The 22,253-nt window shown below is 39.1% G+C and overlaps 1 protein-coding gene across 2 annotated transcripts in view; it reads right to left on the reverse strand.

Annotated features, from left to right (window-relative positions):
* TOP2B (DNA topoisomerase II beta) overlaps positions 1-17,980 on the reverse strand; it is a 67,776-nt gene extending 49,796 nt beyond the window's left edge. For both annotated transcript variants that reach the window (XM_032267919.1, XM_032267909.1), the window contains exon 1: positions 17,277-17,980. In XM_032267919.1, the coding sequence (XP_032123810.1) occupies positions 17,277-17,345 (69 nt within the window). In that variant the 5' untranslated portion in view covers positions 17,346-17,980. The remainder of the gene's footprint in view (positions 1-17,276) is intronic.
* Between the last annotated feature and the right edge of the window lie 4,273 nt (positions 17,981-22,253).

Genomic DNA, 22,253 nt, shown 5'->3' on the forward strand with positions numbered 1-22,253 from the left:
TATTGACACAAAGGTTGGGGATGCATGAAAACCATACAAGTAAAAGCTTTCCTATTCCAGGCTACTCTTCCAAAACCAACCGCATCACAAAGAAAGTATTTTCAAGATTAGACTCAACCAGAGGATCATGTCTATCTAATCTGTATGAACTAAAGTGAACTAAAGGGTACACAGGGATAAAAAACAGGGGTAAAATCTTACCTCATGCTTTCTTCAAGAACTTACAACTTTTCCATATTTCCTTACTTATAATCGCCACCTCTTCCTCCCTGCATCTCTTCCCAAATGAATATATTAGAAAAAAATGTTTGAAAGTTTGAACCCACCAAATCCCTTGCCATTCTTGCTAACGCAATGTCTAAAAAACCAGATAACATGTGAGCATGGTCAGCCAGATGGCAAAGTAAGAAACCCCAGGCCTTTTTTTCCACATGAAGATGTGGATTCAACAACAACATACAATCCAATTGCCTTTGTGATAAATTCAGAAACCAATTAAGAGGTTCCTGCACCCCACGTGAGCATAAAATAGTATCAAAGCTCATGATCTCCCTCCCATCTGCCCCAGCAAGGCAAGATTGAGAAAAACAACAACGACAACAACTTTTCACCTTCTCCCTAGGGAGGAGCAAAAGAGGAATATACCTCCAATGGAATGTCTGGGGGCAATGCTACCCTAGAAACTTCTTGACTGAACCTAAGTATAGACAGGAACAGGGTGCCAGGTTGAGGGCCATTGAGAACAAAGGCAATCAACATGCTTTGGTTTAGCATTAGACCCTGCAGTATCAGAAACCGACACAAGGTGGAGCTCCAGTACCGTGGTTTACTACAGCATGAGCGAGGCCACAGTATGGCGCGCGCGCACACACACACCAGGGAGAGCTCCTGAGTAGTAGACAGAGGCCAACCCCTTCACCTAAAAAATTAAATGCACGACCCCAAGGAGGATGCATTGCCATAAAAGATTTGTGAGGTTTCAGGATTCTCTAGTTAGATTAACTGAAGAAAGTCCTCCCAGTATGAAACCAGACTGCAAAGACTGGAGAGTTAGCGAAGCTTTCAAATGCCAAAGCCCTAACAGAAAATGACAATACAAAGAAACAGGGAAATATGGCCTAGTCAATGCAAAAAACTTAATTGCAGCCAGGTGCAGTGGTTCACACCTGTAATCCCAGCAATTTGGGAGGCTGAGGCAGGCAGATTCTTTGAGCCCAGAGCTCAAAGCCAGTCTGAGCAACATGGCCAAACCTTACCTCTACCAAAACAAAACAAAACAAAATTAGCCAGGTGTGGTTGTGCACACTTGTAGTACCAGCTACCTGGGAGGCTGAGATGGGAGGACAGCCTGAGCCCAGAAGGTCGGGACTGCAGTGAGCCATAAGGACACCACTGCACTCCAGTCTGGGTCACAGAGCAAAAGCCTGTCTCAAAAAAAATAATAATAAATCACCACAAATCGACCCTAAAGAAATGGAAATGTACTGTCATACAAAGAATTGAAAATAACTGTCATAAGGATGCTTAATGAAATAAATGAGTACAAATGGGCAAACAAAAACTCAGTATAACAGTGCATAAACAAAAGGAAAAAAAAATCAACAAAGATAAAAACTATGATGAAGTAGCAAACAATATTTCTGGAACTGAAGCATACAATAAATTAATTGACAATACACTAAAGGAACCTAACAGTAGACCTGAGCAGGCAGAATTGTTTTAAATCAGCAAATCTGAAGCTGGGACTTTCAAAATTACCAAAGCAAAGAAGCAAAAACCCAAAAGAATGAATAAAAACAAAAGGATCTTAAAGGACTTGCGGGCCACTATCGATCAGAACAACATATACATCATGTAAGTCTCAAAAGAAAAGAAGGGGAGAAATGGTGAAAGATGGACATACAAATTAACGAAGCTCAGAGAATTCCAACAAGGATAAATCTAAAGAGAACCACACGAAGACACATTATAATTATGCTGTTGAAAGTCATAGAGAGAATCTTGAAAGCAGCAACAAAAAAGTCAATCATCAGGAACAAAGGAGTTTCTGTTAGATTACTAGCCAATGTATCAGCTGAAACCTTGCAAGTTAGAAGGAATTAGAAAAACATATCCAAAGTGCTGAAAAAAAAAATACTGCCAACCAAGAACATTGTAACTAGCTAAAGTGCCCTTCAAAAACTTTCTCAGATAAACAAATGCCGAGACAGTTCATCACCACTAGGTTTGCCCAAGAAATGATAACGGGAGTCCCTCAAGTTAAAGCAAAAGGACAAAAAATAGCAACACAGAAACACAGAATTATGTAACTCCCTGGTAAAGTCCAAGGGGATTTCAAAAAGTTCTTGAAAGATGGAATTAAAAGATAAAAAAAATTAGAAATTTTATTTCTCAATAAAAGCTCCATAAAGGTCAAGACAATTTTGTAAGTGATGATATCAGCCAATTAGTTAATCTCTAAGGAACTAAGGGTCTTGGGAATTTAACCATGTCAGTGCAGTCTTTTTACATTATCAACTGAAAAAACTAGGTGCCTTTTAAAGATTTAAGATTAAGTAAACAAAAAAAGTCAGAAGGAGCGAAATCAGGACTATAACATGGATGCCTATTTCTCATCAAAATGCTCATAACATTGCTCTTGTTTGATGAAAGGAATGAGCAGGAGTACTGTCATGAAGTAGAAAGACTCTGGTGAAGCTTTCCTGGGCATTTTTCTGCTAAAACTTTACCTTTCTCAAAACACTCTCATAATTAGCAGATGTTATCATTCCTTGGCCCTTCAGAAAGTCAACAAGCAAAATGCCTTGAGCATCCTGAAAAACTGTTGTCAAAACTTTTGCTCTTGACCTATCTGCTTTTGCTTTGTTTGGACCACTTCCACCTCTTAGTAGCCACTGCTTTGATTTGTCTTCAGGATTATGTTCGTAAAGCCCTGTTTCATCTCCTATTACAATTCTTTGAAGCAATGTGTCAGGGTCTTGATTCCACTTTTATAAAATTCCCATTAAAAGTTTTGTGCTTGTCTGCAGCTGACCTAGGCACAATGGTTTTGGCACCCATTGAGTGAAAAGTCTGTCAATCTTTAATTTTTCATAAAGAACTGTGTAAGCTGAACCAATTGTGACATCTGTGGTGCTGGCTATATTGTTTCTGCTGTTAATCACTGGTCTTCTTCAGTAAGGGCATGAACGTAATTAATTTTTTTCCTCACAAATTAATGTAGATGGTCTGCTGCTGCAGGTTTCATCTTTATCATCTCATCTCATCTCTTAAAACAAGTTATCCATTTGTAAACGCTCATTTATATGGGGCATTGGCCCTTAAGCATCAACCATTTCACACCATTCTTCCATCCAAGCTTCTCCATAAATTTGATGGTTGTTCTTGCTTCAATTTTAGCAGAATTCATATTGCTCTGATAGGGGCTCTTTTCCAACTGATGTCTTATCCTTCTTAGTACCGCAAACTAGATTTTGTTCAGACATATTATAACAAGTTAGTATAAGTTTATTTTGGTACAAAAATTTTGAAATCCATGCACAGTATTCTCATAATACACATTTTCCATGAACTTTTTGAAGACTATTTGTATACAGACAAATATGACATCTTCTAGTATTATAATATGGGTGTGTCGATCATTTTTAAATATGGTATAGAAATTTTTTAAGCATTAAAAAATAATTCTATGTATTGGAACTGAATTATTTTCTGAATGCAAAAAAGCAAAGAAAAAAATTCTAAATCTGTGTTAAAATATACACAGTATAAAAAGAGGTAAAGTATGCCATCAAAAACAAAGCAGAGGAGGGCAGAGGTAAAAACAGAGTTTTCATATGTGATTGAAGTTATTAATTTAAACTTTATTTTTATCACTTGAAGTTATGTAATTGCAAGGTAAAGTCAGGAAAATATCTGTAGAATATACACAAAGAGAAATTGGAAGAAAATCAAAACATGTCACTACAAAAAACAATCAATAAAACACAAAAGGGGGCAGCAAGGGAGGAAAGATGAACAAAAAAGCTGTAAGACATACATAAAACAATAATCAAAATGTCAATAATTAATCCATGTCAATAATTACTTTAAATGAAAATGGGGCCAGGCACAGTGGCTCACATCTTTCATTCCAGCATTTTGGGAGACCAAGGTGGGCAGATGATTTGAAGTCAAGAGTTCGAGACCAGCCTCGCTAATATGGAAAAACCCTATCTCTACTAAAAATACAAAAATTAGCTGGGCATCGTGGCAGGCACCTGAAATCCCAGCTACTTGGCAGGCTAAGGAAGAACGATCACTTGAAGCCGAGGCAGAGGTTGCAGTAAGCCAAGATCGTGCCACTGTACTCCGGCCTGAACAGAGTGAGACTCTGTCTCAAAAAAAAAAAAAAAAAAATGAATTAAGTGCCCCAAATAAAAGATACAGATTGGCCCATGGAATAAAAACACAAGATCCAACTATAGGTTGTTTACAAGAGACCTCTTTCCAATGCAAAGATGCACAAAGGCTACAAATAAAAGGATGGAAAAAGATATTCCATGAAACTGGAATCTGAAGAGAGTGGCTGTACTTACATTAGACAACATAGACTTTAAGAAAAAAACTGTCACAAGAGATAGCGTAGGACATTATATAATGATAAAAGGGTCACTTCACCAATAAGATACGCATCTAACATTACAGTTCCCAAATTTATGATGCAAACACTGACAGAAGTAAAGGCAGAGAGAGAGCAACACAGTAATAATAGGAGACTTCACTAGCCCACTTTCGGTTATGGATAGAACAACCAGACAGAAGATCAATAAAGACACAAAGAACTTGAACATCACTATAGAATAATTGGACCTAACTGAAATACGCAGAACACTCAACAGCAGAATACACATTCTTTTCAATTGCACATGGAACATTCTCCAACATGGACCACATGTTATATGATAAAACAAGTCTTAAGAAGACTAATCATCTAAGGTATATTTTCCATCTACAATGGAATTAAACTAGAAATCAACAGCAGAAGGAAAACAGGAAAATCCACAAGAAAGTGGAAGTTAAACAACTCACTCTTAAACAGCCAGTGGGTCAAAGATGATATCACAAGGGAATTTAGAAAACATCAGGAGACAAATAAAAACAAAAACACAACAGAACACTATTTATGTGACATGACTAACAGTATTACACTTAAAATTAACTATCAATAAAGATCTCAAATTAACAACCTAACTTTAGATCATTTCAAAGAACTAGGAAATGAGCAAACTAAACCAAATTAATGAAAGAAAATAAAGACTAAAGCAAAGATAAAATAGAGAATAGAAGAACAACGAGGGGAAAAAAAAAAATCAAGCCAAGAATTTGTTTTTTGAAAACATTAACAAAACTAACAAACCTTAACTAGATTAAATAGGAAAAAAAAGAGATAATCAAATAACTAAAATTAGAAATGAGAAGGGACATCATAATTGATGTCACAGAAATAAAAAAGATAACAAAAGGCTTATATGAACAAATATATGGCAACAGATTAGATAACCTAGAAAAAATGAATACATTCCAAACATATAATCTACAAAGATTCAAGCACGAATAAATAAAAAATCTGAACAGCCCTATAACAAGGAGACTGAAGCAGTCATCAAAAACTTCCCAACAAAGAAAAGCCCAGGACCAGATGGCTTCACTTGAAAATTCTACCAAATAATCAAAGAAGAATTAACTCTTCAAACTCTTACCAAAAAATGAAGGGTAGGGAACACTTCCAGAATCATTCTACGAAGCCAGCATTTCTCTGATACCAAAACTAGATACAAGAAAGAACAAGAGGACTACAGAACAATACCCCTGATGAAGACTGACGCAAAAATCCCCCCAAAATACTAGCAAACTCCATTCAACAGCATTTTTTTTTTTTAAGAGAGGGTCTCATTTTGTTGCCCAGGCTGGAGTGCAGTGGGGTGATGATGGCTCACTGCAGCCTCAACCTCCCAGGTTCAAGTGATCCTCCCACTTCAGCACACCCACACCCTCCTCCTCAAACCCCTCCCCGGACGGCCTGCCGCCCCTCAACAACCCCTTCCCCAAGCAGCTGGTACTATAGTTGTGCGCCACCACACCTGGCTAATTTTTAAATTTTTTCTAGAGACAAGGTTTTACCACATTGCCCAGGATGGTCTTAAACTCCTGGCCTCATGAAATTCTCCTCCACTGGCCTCCCAAAGTGCTGGAATTACAGGCATGGGCCACCATGCCTGACCCAACAGCACATTAAAAGGATTACACACAATAAGCAAATGGGATTTATACCTGAAATGTAAGGATGTTTCCAAATATGAAAACAAACCATTGTAATACACCGTATTAACAAAATGAAGGGCAAAAACCACATTATCATCTCAACTGATATGGAAAAAGCATTTGACAAAATTTAACACCCTTTCCTGATAAAAACACATAACAAACTTGAAATAGAAAGAAAATACCTCAATATAATAAAAGTGATATACAAAAGGCCAACAGCTAACATCACACATGCTGGTGAAAGACTAAAAAACTTTTCCTCTATGATCAGGAACAAGGTTCGGATGCCCAATTTTGCCAATATTCAAGACAGAAGTCCTAGCCAGAGCAATTAGACAAGAAAAGGAAATAAAAGGCATACAAACTGGAAAGTAAGTAAAATTACGCTCACAAATGGCATAATCTTAAAGTTGATAACCCAAAAGATTCCACAGAAGAACTCACAACTGATAAATAATTTCACCAAGTTGCAAGATACAAAATCAACACACAAAAATTAGCTATGCTTTCATGCAGTAACCATGACCAATCAAAAAAGGAAATTATGAAAACAATATCATTTACTATAGCACCAAAAAGGATAAATTACCAGAGTAAACTTAACCAAGGAGGTGAGAGTAATGTCAAAATACAAAACACTGTTAACAGAAATGAAAAAAAGATACCAATAAATGGAAGGGCATACCATTCTCATGGACTGAAAAACTTAAAATATTGTTAAAATGTCCAAACTATCCAAAGTGACCTACAGATTCAATGCCATGCCTATCAAAATCCCAATGGTATTTTTTGCAGAAATACAAAAAAAAAAAAATTCAAAAATTCATATGGAATCTCAAGAGGACCCATATAGCTAAATCAGCCTTGAATCAGAAGAATAAAGTTAAAGGCCTCACACCTCCTGATTTCAAAACCTGATTTTACTACAAGAAATCTAAAACACTGGCCTAAAGACAGAATAGAGAGCATGGAAATAAATCCTTGCATAAATGGCCAAATGATTTTCACAATAATGCCAAGACTGCACATTGGGGAAAGGACAGTCTCTTCAGCAAATGGTGCTAGAAAAACTGGGTAACAAGCAAAAGAATGAAGTTGGACTCTCATGCCACATACAAAAATTAACACAGAGACCTAAAAGTAAGACCTAAAATTCTAAGACTCCTAGAAAGAAACATAAAGGAAAAGATTTGAGATATTGGATTTGGCAATGATTTCATGAATATGGCACCAAAAGCACAGGCAACAAAAGCAAAAATAGACAAACAGGGTATCAAACTTAAAAATTTCCGTGCACCAAAGAAAACAACAGACAGTGAAAAGGTAACATATGGAATGGAGAAAATATCTGTAAACCATTAAAGGGTTAATATCCAAACTAGATAAGGGGCTTCTATAACTCAACAACAGTAACAGAATACCCTCATTCAAATGGATTAAGGATTTCAATAGACAATTCTCCAAATTAGATATGTAAATAGTCAACAGCATATGGAAAGATACTCAACATTATTAATGATAAGAGAAATGCAAATCAAAACCCTCACATCTATTAAGACAGCCATCAGAAAATAAGTGCCAGTGAGGACATGGAGAAACTGGGACATTTCTACACTGTCAGTGAGAATATAAAATGCTATAAGAATTCTATAGCCATTATGGAAATAGTATGGAGGTTCCTCAAAAATTAAAAATAGAATTACTGTATGATCCAGCAATCCCACTTTTGGGTATATAGCCAAAAGAATTCAAAGCAAAATCTCAAAGAGATATTTGCAGACCCATGTTCATCACAGTATTATTCACAGTAGCCAAGAGGAGGCACAAAGCAACCCAAATGTCCACTGATGTATGGATGGATTTTTAAAATGTGGTATGTAGATACAATGGAGTATTATGCAGCGTCAAAAAACACAGAAATCCTGACATGTGCTATAACATGGATGAACCTCAAGGATATTATACGAAACAAAATAAGCCAGTCACAAAGGACAAATACTGTATGACTACAATCATATAAAGTAGCTACAGCAATCAATATTGTAGAAACAGAAAGTAGAGGGGTGGTTAATCAAGGGCTGAGGGAAGTGGGAATTAGTGTTTAGTAGAAACAGTTTCAGTTTCGGAAAATGAAATACTTCTAGACACCCGCTGCTTAACAATGTAAATATGTTTAACACTACTAAACTCTACACTTAATGGCTAAGATAGTCAATTTAATGTTCTATGTTTTTTACAACTAAAAAAATTGAACATGTGAAACGTAGTTAACTTTGTCTAATACTACTTGTAATTTTCTCTACTAAGAACAGAAATACTGTAAAATAAGTGTGACAAATATGTGACAACATACTTTTTTCTAAATATCATATGGCAAGTATTGAAGAAAGAAAAAGAGAAACCATTCTACTTAAAATAATGAGGAGCATTAAGGGATACATATTATTTATAGAATACAATGGAAGTCATTTGCAGATATTTCAAATCAACTCTCAATTATAATATTCAAACAACTTATAAAATTTGACACAGGGCATGGTGCCACATGCCTGTAGTCCCAGCTACTCAGGTGTCTGAGACTGGAGGATCAATCCTCTGAGCCCAGGAATTTGAGACAAGCCTAGGTGATATACCAAGCCTCTGTCACAAAAATAAAACAAACCAAAAAAACCCCTTAATATAAACCCTTAAACGTGGACGTCTCTATGAGTTAATAAGTTTATAATTACTATACTAAAAATAAATTGTGTTAATCTTTTATTGCTCTAGTTTTTTGTTTGTTTTTGAGACAGTCTCGCTCGTCGCCCAGGCTGGAGTGAAATGGCTCAATCTCAGCTCACTGTAACCTCCGCCTCCCGGGTTCAAGTGATTCTCCTATCTCAGTCGCCCGAGTAGCTGGGATTACAGGCAACCGCCACCAGGCCTGACCAATTTCTGTATTTTTTTTTTTTTTTTTTTTAGTAGAGATGGGGATACACCATGTTGGCCAGGCTGGTCTCAAACTCCTGATCTCAGGTGATCCGCCCACCTCGGCCTCCCAAAGTACTAGGATTACAGGTGTAAGCCACTGCACCCGGCCCCTGCTCTAGCTTTTATAGAAAATTTATATTAGTAAAGATAATTAAGTATTTTTAAATTAGCTTATAAAATGTAATGTTTAGTGGACAACATTTGAGTATATATAAAACGTGAGCCCATTTTTGTCAAAAAAAAAAAAAAAAAAAAACTACGAATGTACGCATAGGAAAAAATGTGAAATATACCCAACAGCCCTACAGAGTAGAAATACATGTGATTTCTATTTTTTTATATATGTTTTCTAATTTCCTACAATAAATGCAAAAATATGTTAAAAGCTTATTAGCCCATACATGTGAAAATATAATTAAACTAGAATAAAACTGAAGGTTTCTTTTCCTAGAGGCAATGTTTATACTTACTTATTACTTCTGCAACCCCAACTTTCTCACTAGACTCTATGCAAAAACATAAAATCAAAATACACCAATAAGACTGACAGCCTTGGCAGGGTAGAAACTATAAATTAACACTAGAATCCAATTTGTCTTTTACGTTCCCATTCTCAACAAATGGTGATTTACATTGCTCACTGGCTCACTAGTGGCAAACACAGGAGGTTCTCCCCTGAGATGTTTATAAGTTTTTCTAACAGAAACCTGAAATAATAGTCTCTTTCAACTCCTGTTTATCAGTAGAAAGTTGTACCCTAGGCAATGTCCAGGCCACTAAAAATCAAAATCTGGGGTTAAGTGGAGAGAGGGCAACTTACCGAGTTAATAGGATGATCCCATCCCTAAAACAGTATGCATATTTAAAACAAACCACCTTTGGCCTTAGAAGAGAAGCTGAATAAGAAACCTATTCTGCACCTCCTCCCTTGCTGTTATCATCACTATCTCTAGCTCTTAGAAAAATGTCACCCTGGGTAGCTCTTCAGTTTTAACACTTTTGCTGACAAAATTCAGAAAAGAGAACAGGAAATTGCTTTGAACAACCACAAACTAGCAAACCCGTATCTACATGTTCATAAAGGCACCTCAGTTCTACAGATGATAAAAGAGAGTGATGTATATTTGACACATGTAGGCTAACAGAGTTATGCTCACTTAAGAATCTGAAAAGTATCTTTTGATTTTACCTTTTCTTATTCTGACATGTTCACAGTAATAAGATACCATGTACTATTAACAACTGCTTGCAGTACTCCCCATTGAATAAAAATTAACAATATGCCTTTAAAAATAATAATTTACTGGCTAGGCGCAGTGGCTCACATCTGTAATCCCAGCACTTTGGGAGGCCGAGGCAGGAGGATCACAAGGTCAGGAGATCGAGACCACCCTGGCTAACACGGTGAAACCCTGTCTCTACTAAAAATACAAAAAATTAGCTGGGTGTGATGGCACACGCCTGCAGTCCCAGCTACTCAGGAGGCTGAGGCAGGAGAAACACTTGAACCCAGGAGAGAGAAGTTGCAGTGAGCCAAGATCGTGCCACTGCATTCCACCCTGGGTGACAGAGTGAGACTCCGTCTCAAAAAATAATAATAATTTACCAAGAGCATTTTGAATAAATTTGCATTGAGACTTAGTAACAATTGAAACCTTATGATTTAAGTTTATTTGTAATTTATTTCCCTTCCTTAATTTATGTGAACAAATTACCAAACTACTTATAGTAATAAAAAATTCCAGCATCTAATTACATTGAAATCTAACAAATCAGGCCAACATTTTCATTCTCATATAAAAGACAATGAAAATGTAAAATAATCACTATAGTAAGATAAATTTCCTACACATATCTAAAAGTTGTTTTAATTCTATTCTTTTTCATTTATAAACATGATATAGCATCATTGACTTTTTCTGAATTTCAAAAGCCAGTTGCCAAATTAAAGCATTTGGGGAAAATTTTAAATAACAAAAAATATCAAAATAAACATATAAGCTATATATTTTAAATATTAACCTATCTTATGGCACTTTTGCAATATTGCTAATGCCAATAAAAATACAGATTTAATACTAATTGCAATTTGATCTTTAGCAAGAACACTTCTCAATCATCAGAAGAAGATGGAAAACATTCCAGTAAAACCTCCTATTTTTCAGAATGACTATATACCACGATCATTCTGTAAAACAAAACAAAAGATTCTTCAATGGACAGAGTTGTCACCTGAAATATAGAGATTTGGCAGAAGCACCCACGGTTCCTGTTTTTCTGAGGGAGAATGAATTGCTGACAAAGTAGGTAAAGGAGATGGTTTGCCAGTTGGTACTAAAAAAGAACTCAGCCACTCATTCACATAATTAACACAGAAAGCTCACCATCACCAAGCCAACAAGAGTGGAAATGGGGGCTGGCAGCCTAGCAACAAGCCCCTTCTTTTACCTTCTTCTGTACAATCTCCTCAGACTTAACATTAACCTTTTATAATATCTCCTCTCTTCTCCCTCAAGGCTCCCATCCCATGTTGTTCATTCTAACCATATTTCACCTATATGGAGAAGCCATGTTATGTACCCACCATTAATGAAGCAAAAAGCAACAAGTTGTCCCCTCTCTAGGCTTCTTCAGAAATACCCTTCTAAACCAAGGCACAAGGGAAGAGGTAGAAGAGTTGAGAGAGAGATACTTAAGACAGTAGCAAATGCTTAGACTTCTGCTATGAAAATAAATATAAAAGGAATGAAAATACTTACCACTAGATTTAAAAAGAAGCAAAAATGTATGTGTGAACCCATCTGGGAGCTACTATGTGCCAAGCACTACAGGAATTATATGGATAATCTTAATTAATCCTCATATAGTACCTGCATGAAATAAATACTGTTATCATAATTTCTTTTATACAGATGAGATAGATAACTAAGGTCAGGACAAGTGTTTTCCCAAAGCTAACAAAACTACTACTTGAAAAAGGTGAATTATGAAACTAGGTGATCTGATTTCAGCCCACACTCAGCATTATGCTATACTAGATACACATATTCTGAAAAGGAAATATATTCCTTAGCTTTTTGTATGAAATAAAAGGTTAGTGGAAAAAGATAGGTGTGTCACAGATGTCTCTTTATTCTGTCATATCAGAGTATAAAAGATGAGTTGTTTTGTCTTTGAATGTTTTTAAAGTTGGAGGCTTTGTAAATGTCAGTTAAGAACATGTCTGGTTTAAATTTCACCTATGCCTTAACCATGTACCTAAGAGTTTGTTACCTAATCTCTAAACCCGTTTTCTTCTCTGCAAATAGGAATAACTATAGCTACTTCAACTTTTTGTTAAAATGGGGTTCCATGTCTATTAAGATTTTCAAAAATTCAAGAGGTTTATTTCTTAAAATATACTCAGTAAAATGCAACTGTTGCCACCATCTAACAAACAAATCTGGAATGACAGGTAATGAAGTTTTTTAAAAAGTGCCTAAATACTGCTATATCATCATGTACTTCGGAATGTATCTAAAAAATACTGCTACTTAAACACTTCTACTAATGAAAGAAGACTTTTTAGGAGCTCAGTATGTCAATTATCCAATTTGTTAATAACTGAGAGTGGATTATGTATCCAGATCTTTGCTCAACACTATAAAGGACATAAACAAGGAAAATACATGCTAACTTCAGAAGTTTATAATATTGTTAAAGCAAAGTTATCATGTATGAAAGTTACATAAAAAAGACTTGTTTTATGATTCATGAGAGAAACATTCAATGAAAGAAAAAGATGAGAATAAACTGGAAAATAACAATGTGATGAGGTTCTGAACTAGCACTGAAGAGTAAAGATTTAGACTAGTAAAGAGAAGTTAAAGAGGAATTCCGGATGAAAGGCAAAGACAAAGTGGCAAAAACAGGCATAACTTGTACCGGGGACAGTGAAAAGATAAACCTAACTACGGAGACTATAGTAAATAAATTACACTGGAAAGGGCACATGGTTTATGAAAGTCTGGCTCAGCAATTTAGCCTTGCAAAGTAAACCACTAAAGCAAGGTTCTTAAAACAAATCTTTAAACAATATTTAAATACACAGTCATGTTCAATTAGAGATAGTCACAGACCAAAAGATATTATATGGTTCAAAAAATTTTACTTTTAAGAAAACTACAATGCTATTTGTGGTTACGTAGTTTTTTTCAAAAGACATTTAACTGTTAAAGATAAATACGGAAATATTTTCAGATAAAGTGATAGACCCCTAGGATTTGCTCTGCTTAAAAAGAATGAGAAGGGAGGCTGGGCGTGGTGGCTCATGCCTGTAATTCCAGCACTTTGGGAGGCCGAGGAAGGTGGATCACAAGATCAGGAGTTCAAGACCAGCCTGACCAGCATGGTGAAACCCCGTCTCAAAAAGAAAATAAGAATGAGAAGGAATTAAGTGGGTGGTCTTAAGTTGATAATTACTGGAACTTGAGGCTAAACAGAGGGAAGCTTGTTATACTATTCTGGTTACCACTTTTTGAGATGCTTAACGTTTTCCATTACAATTTTTTTTTTAATCTACTGAGTTAGAATATTATTGGGAAAAACATCAAGTCATATAACTATATTCTAACATTTCCACAAATGTATCTGCTACAACCATTTACGATACAAGACTGACAGAATGAACCAGAGTATTATTATCTACTAACCAAAGCTTTACAAATAATTAATTCAAGAAACACGGGCCGGCCACGGTGGCTCACACCTGTAATCCCAGTACTTTGGGAGGCCAGGAGGGCAGACCACACTGTCAGGAGATTGAGACCATCCTGGCCAACATGGTAAAACCCTGTCTCTGCTAACATACAAAAAAATCAGTCAGGCATGGTGGTGCGTGCCTGTAGTGCCAGTTGCTTGGGAGGCTGAGGCAGGGGAATCACTTGAACCCTGGAGGCAGAGGTTGCAGTGAGCTGAGATCGCACTATTGCACTCCAGCCTGGTGATAGAGCAAGACTCCATCTCAAAAAAAAAAAAAAAAAAAAAAAAAAAAAAAAAGAAGCCCTTGTAACTGCTACACATTTTAAATCAAAATAGCTTTGCCATATTCATATTTTTCACTTTTTTTAATTATAAAAATTCTGGTGAAGATACTACAAATCAAACATAAACCAAATGAATTATTAAAAGAAGTTGGCCGGATGCAGAGGCTCATGCCCATAATCCCAGCACTCTGGGAGGCCGAGGCAGGTGGATCACGAGGTCAGGAGTTGGAGACCAACCTGGCCAACATGTTGAAACCCTGTCTCTAGTAAAAATACAAAAAGTAGCTGGGTGTGATGGTGCACACCTGTAAACCCAGCTACTCGGGACCTAAGGCAGGAGAATCATTTGAATCCAGGACCTGGAGGTTGCAGTGAGCAGAGATTGTGCGTTGCCACTCAGTGCTCTAGCCTAGGCAACAGAGCAAGACTCCGTCTCACAAAAAATAAAAAAAAAAGTTAATGTTAGTCCTAAAACCACTTGGCTTTGTGGTTTCAGATATTGAAGGGTAAATTTTCATGCAATGACAACATTAACAACACATGCTGGCATCCTTACCAACAGTAGTTAATATCAGCAACACATGGCATACAACCCCCACCCAGACTAAAGAAATCAGGGGCTAATTCTATTTTTATTTCTTCCTGTTATCCACAAGCAGGTGGCAACATAACACCAGCTTCACTAAAGCAGACTAAGTTACCTCTCTCAAAATAGATGACCACTGCAATAAACCCCCAACTCGTGCAAAGGAAAAATTAATCTGTTTTTACCCCAGCTGAAAGATACTTTATGTAAAAGCAACTGCAATCTATTATTTCAAAGTGTGCATTTCTTGAAGTTCACCAATAATAACAAACATTCACTAAGCCCGGCACAGTGCTACATGCTATCTCATTTCATTCTCAATGCAACCTTATTTGACAGAGTAAAAAAAAGGCTTAGAAAGGTGAGGTTCCTTGAACATAAAGTCCAACTAACTATACATGTTGGAGCCAGTATGTGAACCTGCATCAGCCTGACATCAAAGCCCATAACTATGTCACTATATTGCCTCCCATAAAATCAAACCAGTCTATGATCAATGATGTATATTATGGACATAAAAATGCTCATATAACCTAACTTAAATTTAGAGTAAGCATCAACTCTTAAAGAAGACTTATAGGAGTGATTATCTTTTTAATTAACTTCTAATTCCATAAGATATACTCTATAAACAAAAGACTAAGTGTTCTTCACTTCTATTTTACTGCATTTCCCATATTTCCCATAATCCACTTGATAATGAAAATTCCTTTAATCGATAAGTCAATTTTAGTTTCAAATGGATTTTTCCTATATTGAATGAGATGCTCCACGTTTTGCTAAGTTTATTGGCAGTGAGTTTCCTATGGAGCTTGAAAGAAATAGTCATTTAATTATCTACGAAATTAAATAACAGGAAATTAAAGTACTGCTATCAAATGTTAGGCCAACAATCTACCACGGAGCAAAATGCTGACCATTATAGAACCGAACGTCTTCAGGGGGAACACCGATCAGGCCTCAACACTTTCAAATAGTCTACGAGAACTTACAATACCAGTTAGCTATCTAAGTCCATTTTCTGATGTCTGGTTTTAGTAACAGGGGTAAAAGCCATTAATTTTGAAAGTCATTCTTTTAAACGCATGCATCCATCTCACATAGTCTCTACTGCAAGTCCACATGGACCACTAACTTCCTATCTGACATTTTCTCTCCCGGCTCTAGTCCCTCCATATTTTGATTCTACACAATTGGAGTAACATACAACATTCAGAGAATTTCCACAGTAAGAGCCTGGCAAGTTATTTTGCAGTGTACCCTGGCACCACAAACATAAGTGATTGCAATGTTTTGCTGCTGTAACACCTTTTTATAAGAAGCAGTTGTCAACACAGCACCAATTGCTACTCAACTCACCTAAACCTCACCCAAACAAAGAGAAAATGAATTAAGTAACAAAATTGCCTATATGAAAGCTCCCTTGAGGTGTTTAAAACAGGGAGGGTGGAATTAGACATCAAAAGTCCCAGAATAATATAACACTTTTTACTTTTCTCCAACATACCTAGTCAGTGGACTAGGCTGGGTTTTCTGTATCAGAAATGACCCTGGTCTGAACTCGACGCTGAGCAAGTGAAATTCTGGTGAATTATCGATCTGTCGTGGGAATCAGTCTCCCTTCCTCCTTCCGCTGCAACTACTTCTACTTCCCAGCAGGAACTGAGCGTTGAAATCCTTTAACTCCAGGACTAAGCATTTCAGCCACCTCTCCGGGACATCCATTCAGCCCCCACCCCATTACACCTGCGATGCTGACGTAGGCAAGCACTTCTTTTAATAATCTCCCTCTGACAGAGGGACGACCTACAGTATTAACTGCTGTGAAAGTCGTCCCAAATGCGCTCTCAATTGAATGAGGCATTCCAAACTGAAGTGCAAATTGCTGTAGAATGCCCCATCCATTCTTCTCTGAGAGATCAAAGCCCCAGAAAGGGCCGCATTCAGAATACACACACGCAGACCCCTTTCTCCAGGAAACAACATTTAGAGAAAATGCTGCCCCACACAGACACACTTGCATTATCGTCATTCCCACCATTTCAGGCCCGGCTGCCCTGCAAGAGCCTGGGAAAGAGGAAAAGAGAGGAAGCGGGGGCTACAGGTTACGTTCATGAATTTGTCCCCCCAAAGTTTCAAGTACACATTACGCTCTGGCAGCCAAGGATTCCAGACAGGTACAGAGAAGAAAGAAAAGGCGCGGGGAGCGGGCTGGGGGATTCCGCAGGCACAGGCCCCAGTGGAGCCCCCATTCCGGGGACGGGGTTTCCCTCCCTTTCCCGGGCCCCGCCCGTTCGGACCCGCGGAATTCCGCCCCCGCCGCGGGTCTGGAACAATGCAGCCGCCCGGACCCCCACCCCAGCCGGCAGTCCCGGGGACCCGCCACTCACCACCCAGGTCAGTGCCCCGTTGCCGCCGCCCACGCCGGCTCCCGCGCCGCAGCCACCCGACTTGGCCATGGCGAGTGCCTCCAGCTCACAGGCCCCGAGGCCGCAGCCGCCGCTCCCGCCTCCCTGCCGGCCGCCGGGCCCCGCCGCTCCGCACCCGCCGCTCCACTCGCCGCACTCCTAGCTGCGCCGACACCCGCGCCCCATCGCGAAGACTCGGAGGGGACGTCCAGCCGAGGCCGCCGAGGAGGCCGCGCCGCCGGCTGCCCTCAAACTCGAGGCGCGGCGTCCGCGTCGCCCGGGCCTAGCGCGGTGGCTGAGAAAGCAGGGGGTGACCCGCAGCGGCCGAGCGGCGGCGCTGCTTTCTCGTCCGCCCGCGGACGCCGCTTCAAGCCGGGCTGAAGCCCGGGGGTGGGAGCCGCGAGGTCGGCCGGGGAGCCCTGGGCGCTCGGACGTGGCGGGGACGCAGAGGTGCCTTGTCCTTCTCACACTCCGCGAAGGCCAGCAGCTCGAGTCGCCAGAGTCGTCGCCCCGGTCGCCGCCGCTGCTTCCAAGGCCGCCTTCGTCAGCCGCGCTGCAGCCCCGGTTTCCTCACACACACACCCCGAGAGGGACAATAAACAGAGCCGCCGCCGCCGCCACGGTCACCTCCCTCTTGTCCGGCATAACACCGCACACACACATTTGCACACCGGGGAGAGAGGGAGGGTGCGGCGGCCGCCCCCGCTGTCAGTCAGCGCCATGCCGTCCAATCGGGGCCTTGTCGCCACAGCCTCTCGGCCAATCCCAAAATTCCAAGCCCCCTGGAGGGGCGGGACCCGAGGGGGAAACGTCATTGCGGGTAGCAACCGAAAGGAAGACTTGGGGGTTTTTGTTTGTGTGTGTCTGTGGGTTTTCCATTTGAAGGGAGAGCAGGGGCTGCTGTCAAGGGTCAATTGAGGGCGGCAAAGGGAAAGGGTCGAATTGGCCTCGGGTCGATTGTAATCCTCCAAGCGTGCTGTTTACTCTGAGACCTACCCGGGGAGCCAGAGCGTTTCTTTGCCTGGGGCCTCTATGGATTCGGGTGGGGATGGGGGTGGCAGGAAGAAGCCGAGGGCTGTCCCAAAGGGAAATTATTTTTAAAGAGCGGTTGTAAACCGCAGGCAAGACGTTGTAGACCACTGGTGCAAGGGGGCCCCGTGACCCGGCCTCCCCAAGGGCCTAAGTGGACGCTGCTGTCGAAAAAAATCATCTCAGACCTTCTCCTCCATCTCCTTCCTCCCTCTCCTCCCCTCACCCCGAAAGAGGATATCGTCAGCTTCAAGAAAACTGCAGATAAAGAGCTTAAATGATAAGGGATACACAGAGAACGTTCCAAGGAAAGAATGCAGGGTGTGTTGAGGGTTCTATTTCTACTCTTTGTTGACCTTTCTTTTCTGAACAATGCAGAGAGGTCACTGTCACTTTCTTGCTCATCTGTCCAGAATTGTGTCCCCTGCCTCTAAGAGGGCATGCTTAATTTTTAAAACTGCTTTCCATGGAATTCTCAAATGCACACTTAAGAAATAATTTCATTCACATTAAAGCTCTCTAAGAATGAAAATTACCGGTACAGCAACACAAGTCTTTGGCAGATGGAAGATGGCTTTACTTCTTCCTGGTTTTCAGTGTAATTCCACTCAAGTATTTATTGGGCACACACTCTGCCACTCTGTGCCAGGCTCTGCGATGGGTTCGAAATAAAAACTGGGCCCCCGTTTTCAAACCATTTATAACCTGGCTTGTGAGACAGACTGAAAGGGAGCCAGCGATCACCAAAATGAGTACTTGAGGGCATGGAGTACCACCACAGAGTTGCGATGAGAGCTTTTTATAAAGATGAAAACAGTATTGCTGTTTTGTGAAGAGGTGTTTTTGTGAACTTCCCTTCCAACTGTGCATTTCCTCTCAAGGGAAAACAGAAATGTTTCGGGTCACTTCTTTTAACTGCATTCTGAGTCTAGAGGTGGAGAACTCTAAAACACGGAAATAATTTAAACACAGTTTTTCTTAATTAGCTCTCTGATGGCCATGCAACTTTGCCCCATACTAGGGACTTCAGGACAGCGAAGCCTTTCTTTACCTTGAACTTGGCGTGCAAACTTTTAAGTCAGACGAGAGCCTAATCTGAACCTGACCAAGTATCCATAGCCTTGTTATTTAACTTCCGTGAGCCTCGGTTTAGCACTGGTTAAAATGATTTTGATTTGTGTTCTTACTGAAGAGTTTGCACCTCCAAGTAGACATGTATTTTGTTTGAAAAAGGGTAATTTTAATGGCAATGCGTTTTTTTTTTATAAAGATGTATTAGGTAGAAGTTAAGCTGTAAAATATATAGCTGTCTCCTTTTTTAAACTTTGTTGTCACAGCTCTTTATCTTCAGTTTTTCTTGTTTGCTTAGACAGTCTCACCACCCTCCACCTCCCATGTTTAAGCGATTCTCCTTCTTCAGCCCCGTGAGTAACTACGATTACAGGCGCCCACCACCATGCCCGGCTAATTTTTATGGTTTTACTAGAGACGGGTTTTTCACCATGTTGGCCAGCCTGGCCTTGAACCCCTGACCTCAAGTAATCTGTACACCTCAGCCTCCCAAAGTGCTGGGATTACAGGCATGAGCCACCGTACCCAGCCAAGGTTCAGATTTTGAAGTGAATAAAACAATATATTCAAAAGTCAAATAGGTTAATAAAAATGTTCTTTTCACTTGCCTCATGTGTGAGGCATTAAGTCCTTTTGCCTTCTCATTATGAAGAAACCCTCTAATAAATGTTACTAGTTTTATTAAGAAAATACCGACTTGGCCGGGCGCGGTGGCTCACGCCTGTAATCCCAGCACTTTGGGAGGCCAAGGCGGGCGGATCATGAGGTCAAGAGATCAAGACCATCCTGGTCAACATGGTGAAACCCCATCTCTACTAAAAATACAAAAATTCAGCTGGGCATGGTGGCATGTGCCTGTAATCTCAGCTACTCAGGAGGCTGAGGCAGGAGAATTGCCTGAACCCAGGAGGCAGAGGTTGCGGTGAGCCGAGATCGCGCCATTGCACTCCAGCCTGGGTAACAAGAGCGAAACTCTGTCTCAAAAAAAAAAGAAAAGAAAATACTGACTTACCTGCAAGAATTGCAAATAAGAATTGTTGAATATACATGCAAATCAACATTTTTGAAGCAGGGATTTGTGATGAGTGGAAGACCAAACATAGATTAAAAGTATCTCAGCTTCTAAAGAATTGTTTTTAACTATGCAGCAGACTTAGCATATCTTTATGATAAAATTGATTGTACCTGTCTTAAGCATAGCTTTCCCTTCTGAGGTAATGTGAAATAATTTTCACTTACAGAGTAATTGTAGCAATAATTGCCACATTAAGAAGCTTCTATATCAGGTTTGTCCAGTTTTAGATACTACTTTAAATGTACATATTATATATAATGTCTTAATTTCTACCCCCATAGCAATTACTAAGCAAAAGGAAAAACTAGAAATTAGTCATTTCTATAAACTGTATAAAGGTCTTTATTTAATCAAGATTTCTGAGTAGCTTCCACAGGAGCTTATTCTAACTATTTCAGAATTTCTTATTTTAGATCTATTTCCCTATTGTAGCAATGAAAAAAAAATTAAATGCCTACTGTGTTAGCTACTCAGGATCTGGGAATTTAAAAAGGTGCTGAAAGATGCATTCTCTGTCTTGAGTTCACACTTGTATTATATAGTTTTGAGCTAGTCTTTTAATTGAAAGGCAATTTTATATTTATTCATTTGCTGTTTAATAAACAATTTACCTGATGAGCCACACCTATCGTCACACTTTATACACAGTATGTAATTTAATCAATAAGCAAATTATCTAAGAAAATAAAAACTCAAAACCATACTTCTAAGTATCTGCCAAAGTTTGAATAGAGCTTCCACTTAAATGTTGTGTATCATTCCCAACATTGAGATTCAGCTGGAAGGAGGAGGACCAATCTTTAACCTCTGGAGCCTTTAAAGAAGTTAACATTTGAATTCAAACTTCAATGTGTATAATTTCACCCTGACTTTATACAAAGTTGCTGGGCTAAGAAGAAGAAACATTTTTAATGTCTTGCCTATGGTAGACTAAGTAAGTGATTGCCTAGTTAATGACAATTGTATGTTTAAATGCAGTTTAGTTTGTTACGGTTCTTTAGAAGTGAGCTCAAGGCAGAAAAGTTACTATCAGTGTGGCTTTTTGGTTTTCAGTATTTCTCTAGTAAATATTAGATTATTAACTCTGCTTCTTTGAACTATTTAATTGCTCCAAATATTTTCTAAGTATATTTTTACTTTCAAAATGGTACTTAAGCACCAAAAGTAACAAGTGTTTGCGGCTGGCTAAAGATATCAATGATGATCATATTTCTGAGTAATATCACCGCTAGGAAGACAGACAGCAGGTAAAGTTATTCAATTTCTACCTGCAATAAATATAGCATACAGTATGTTTTTTTGTCTTTTTGTTTTGCAGGAGTTTGTTTTGATTGGTTTTGGTCAAGTAAGCTACACTCATCTTCTGGTGACATTATAATTTTACAGAAGGGACACTTTCACTTACATGATATAGATCAATAATATTCAGGATTCTCAGTAATTCAGGGTTCTCAATAATTATTTGAAGTTTTCATACAACGTGGAGAATAAATTAGCATGTGTCTTATTTAAGAAAGTTGCTCTTGGCCTTTGTAAGAAAGTCTAATAATTGGATGAACTTTCAAAGATGCAACTTATTGCCGGGCGCGGTGGCTCAAGCCTGTAATCCCAGCACTTTGGGAGGCCGAGGCGGGTGGATCACGAGGTCAAGAGATCGAGACCATCTTGGTCAACATGGTGAAACCCCGTCTCTACTAAAAATACAAAAAATTAGCTGGGCATGGTGGTGCGTGCCTATAATCCCAGCTACTCAGGAGGCTGAGGCAGGAGAATTGCCTGAACCC

Source organism: Sapajus apella, unplaced genomic scaffold, assembly GCF_009761245.1.
Source record: "Sapajus apella isolate SASKATOON/1434 unplaced genomic scaffold, GSC_monkey_1.0 scaffold4, whole genome shotgun sequence".
NCBI classification, from domain to species: domain Eukaryota; kingdom Metazoa; phylum Chordata; class Mammalia; order Primates; family Cebidae; genus Sapajus; species Sapajus apella.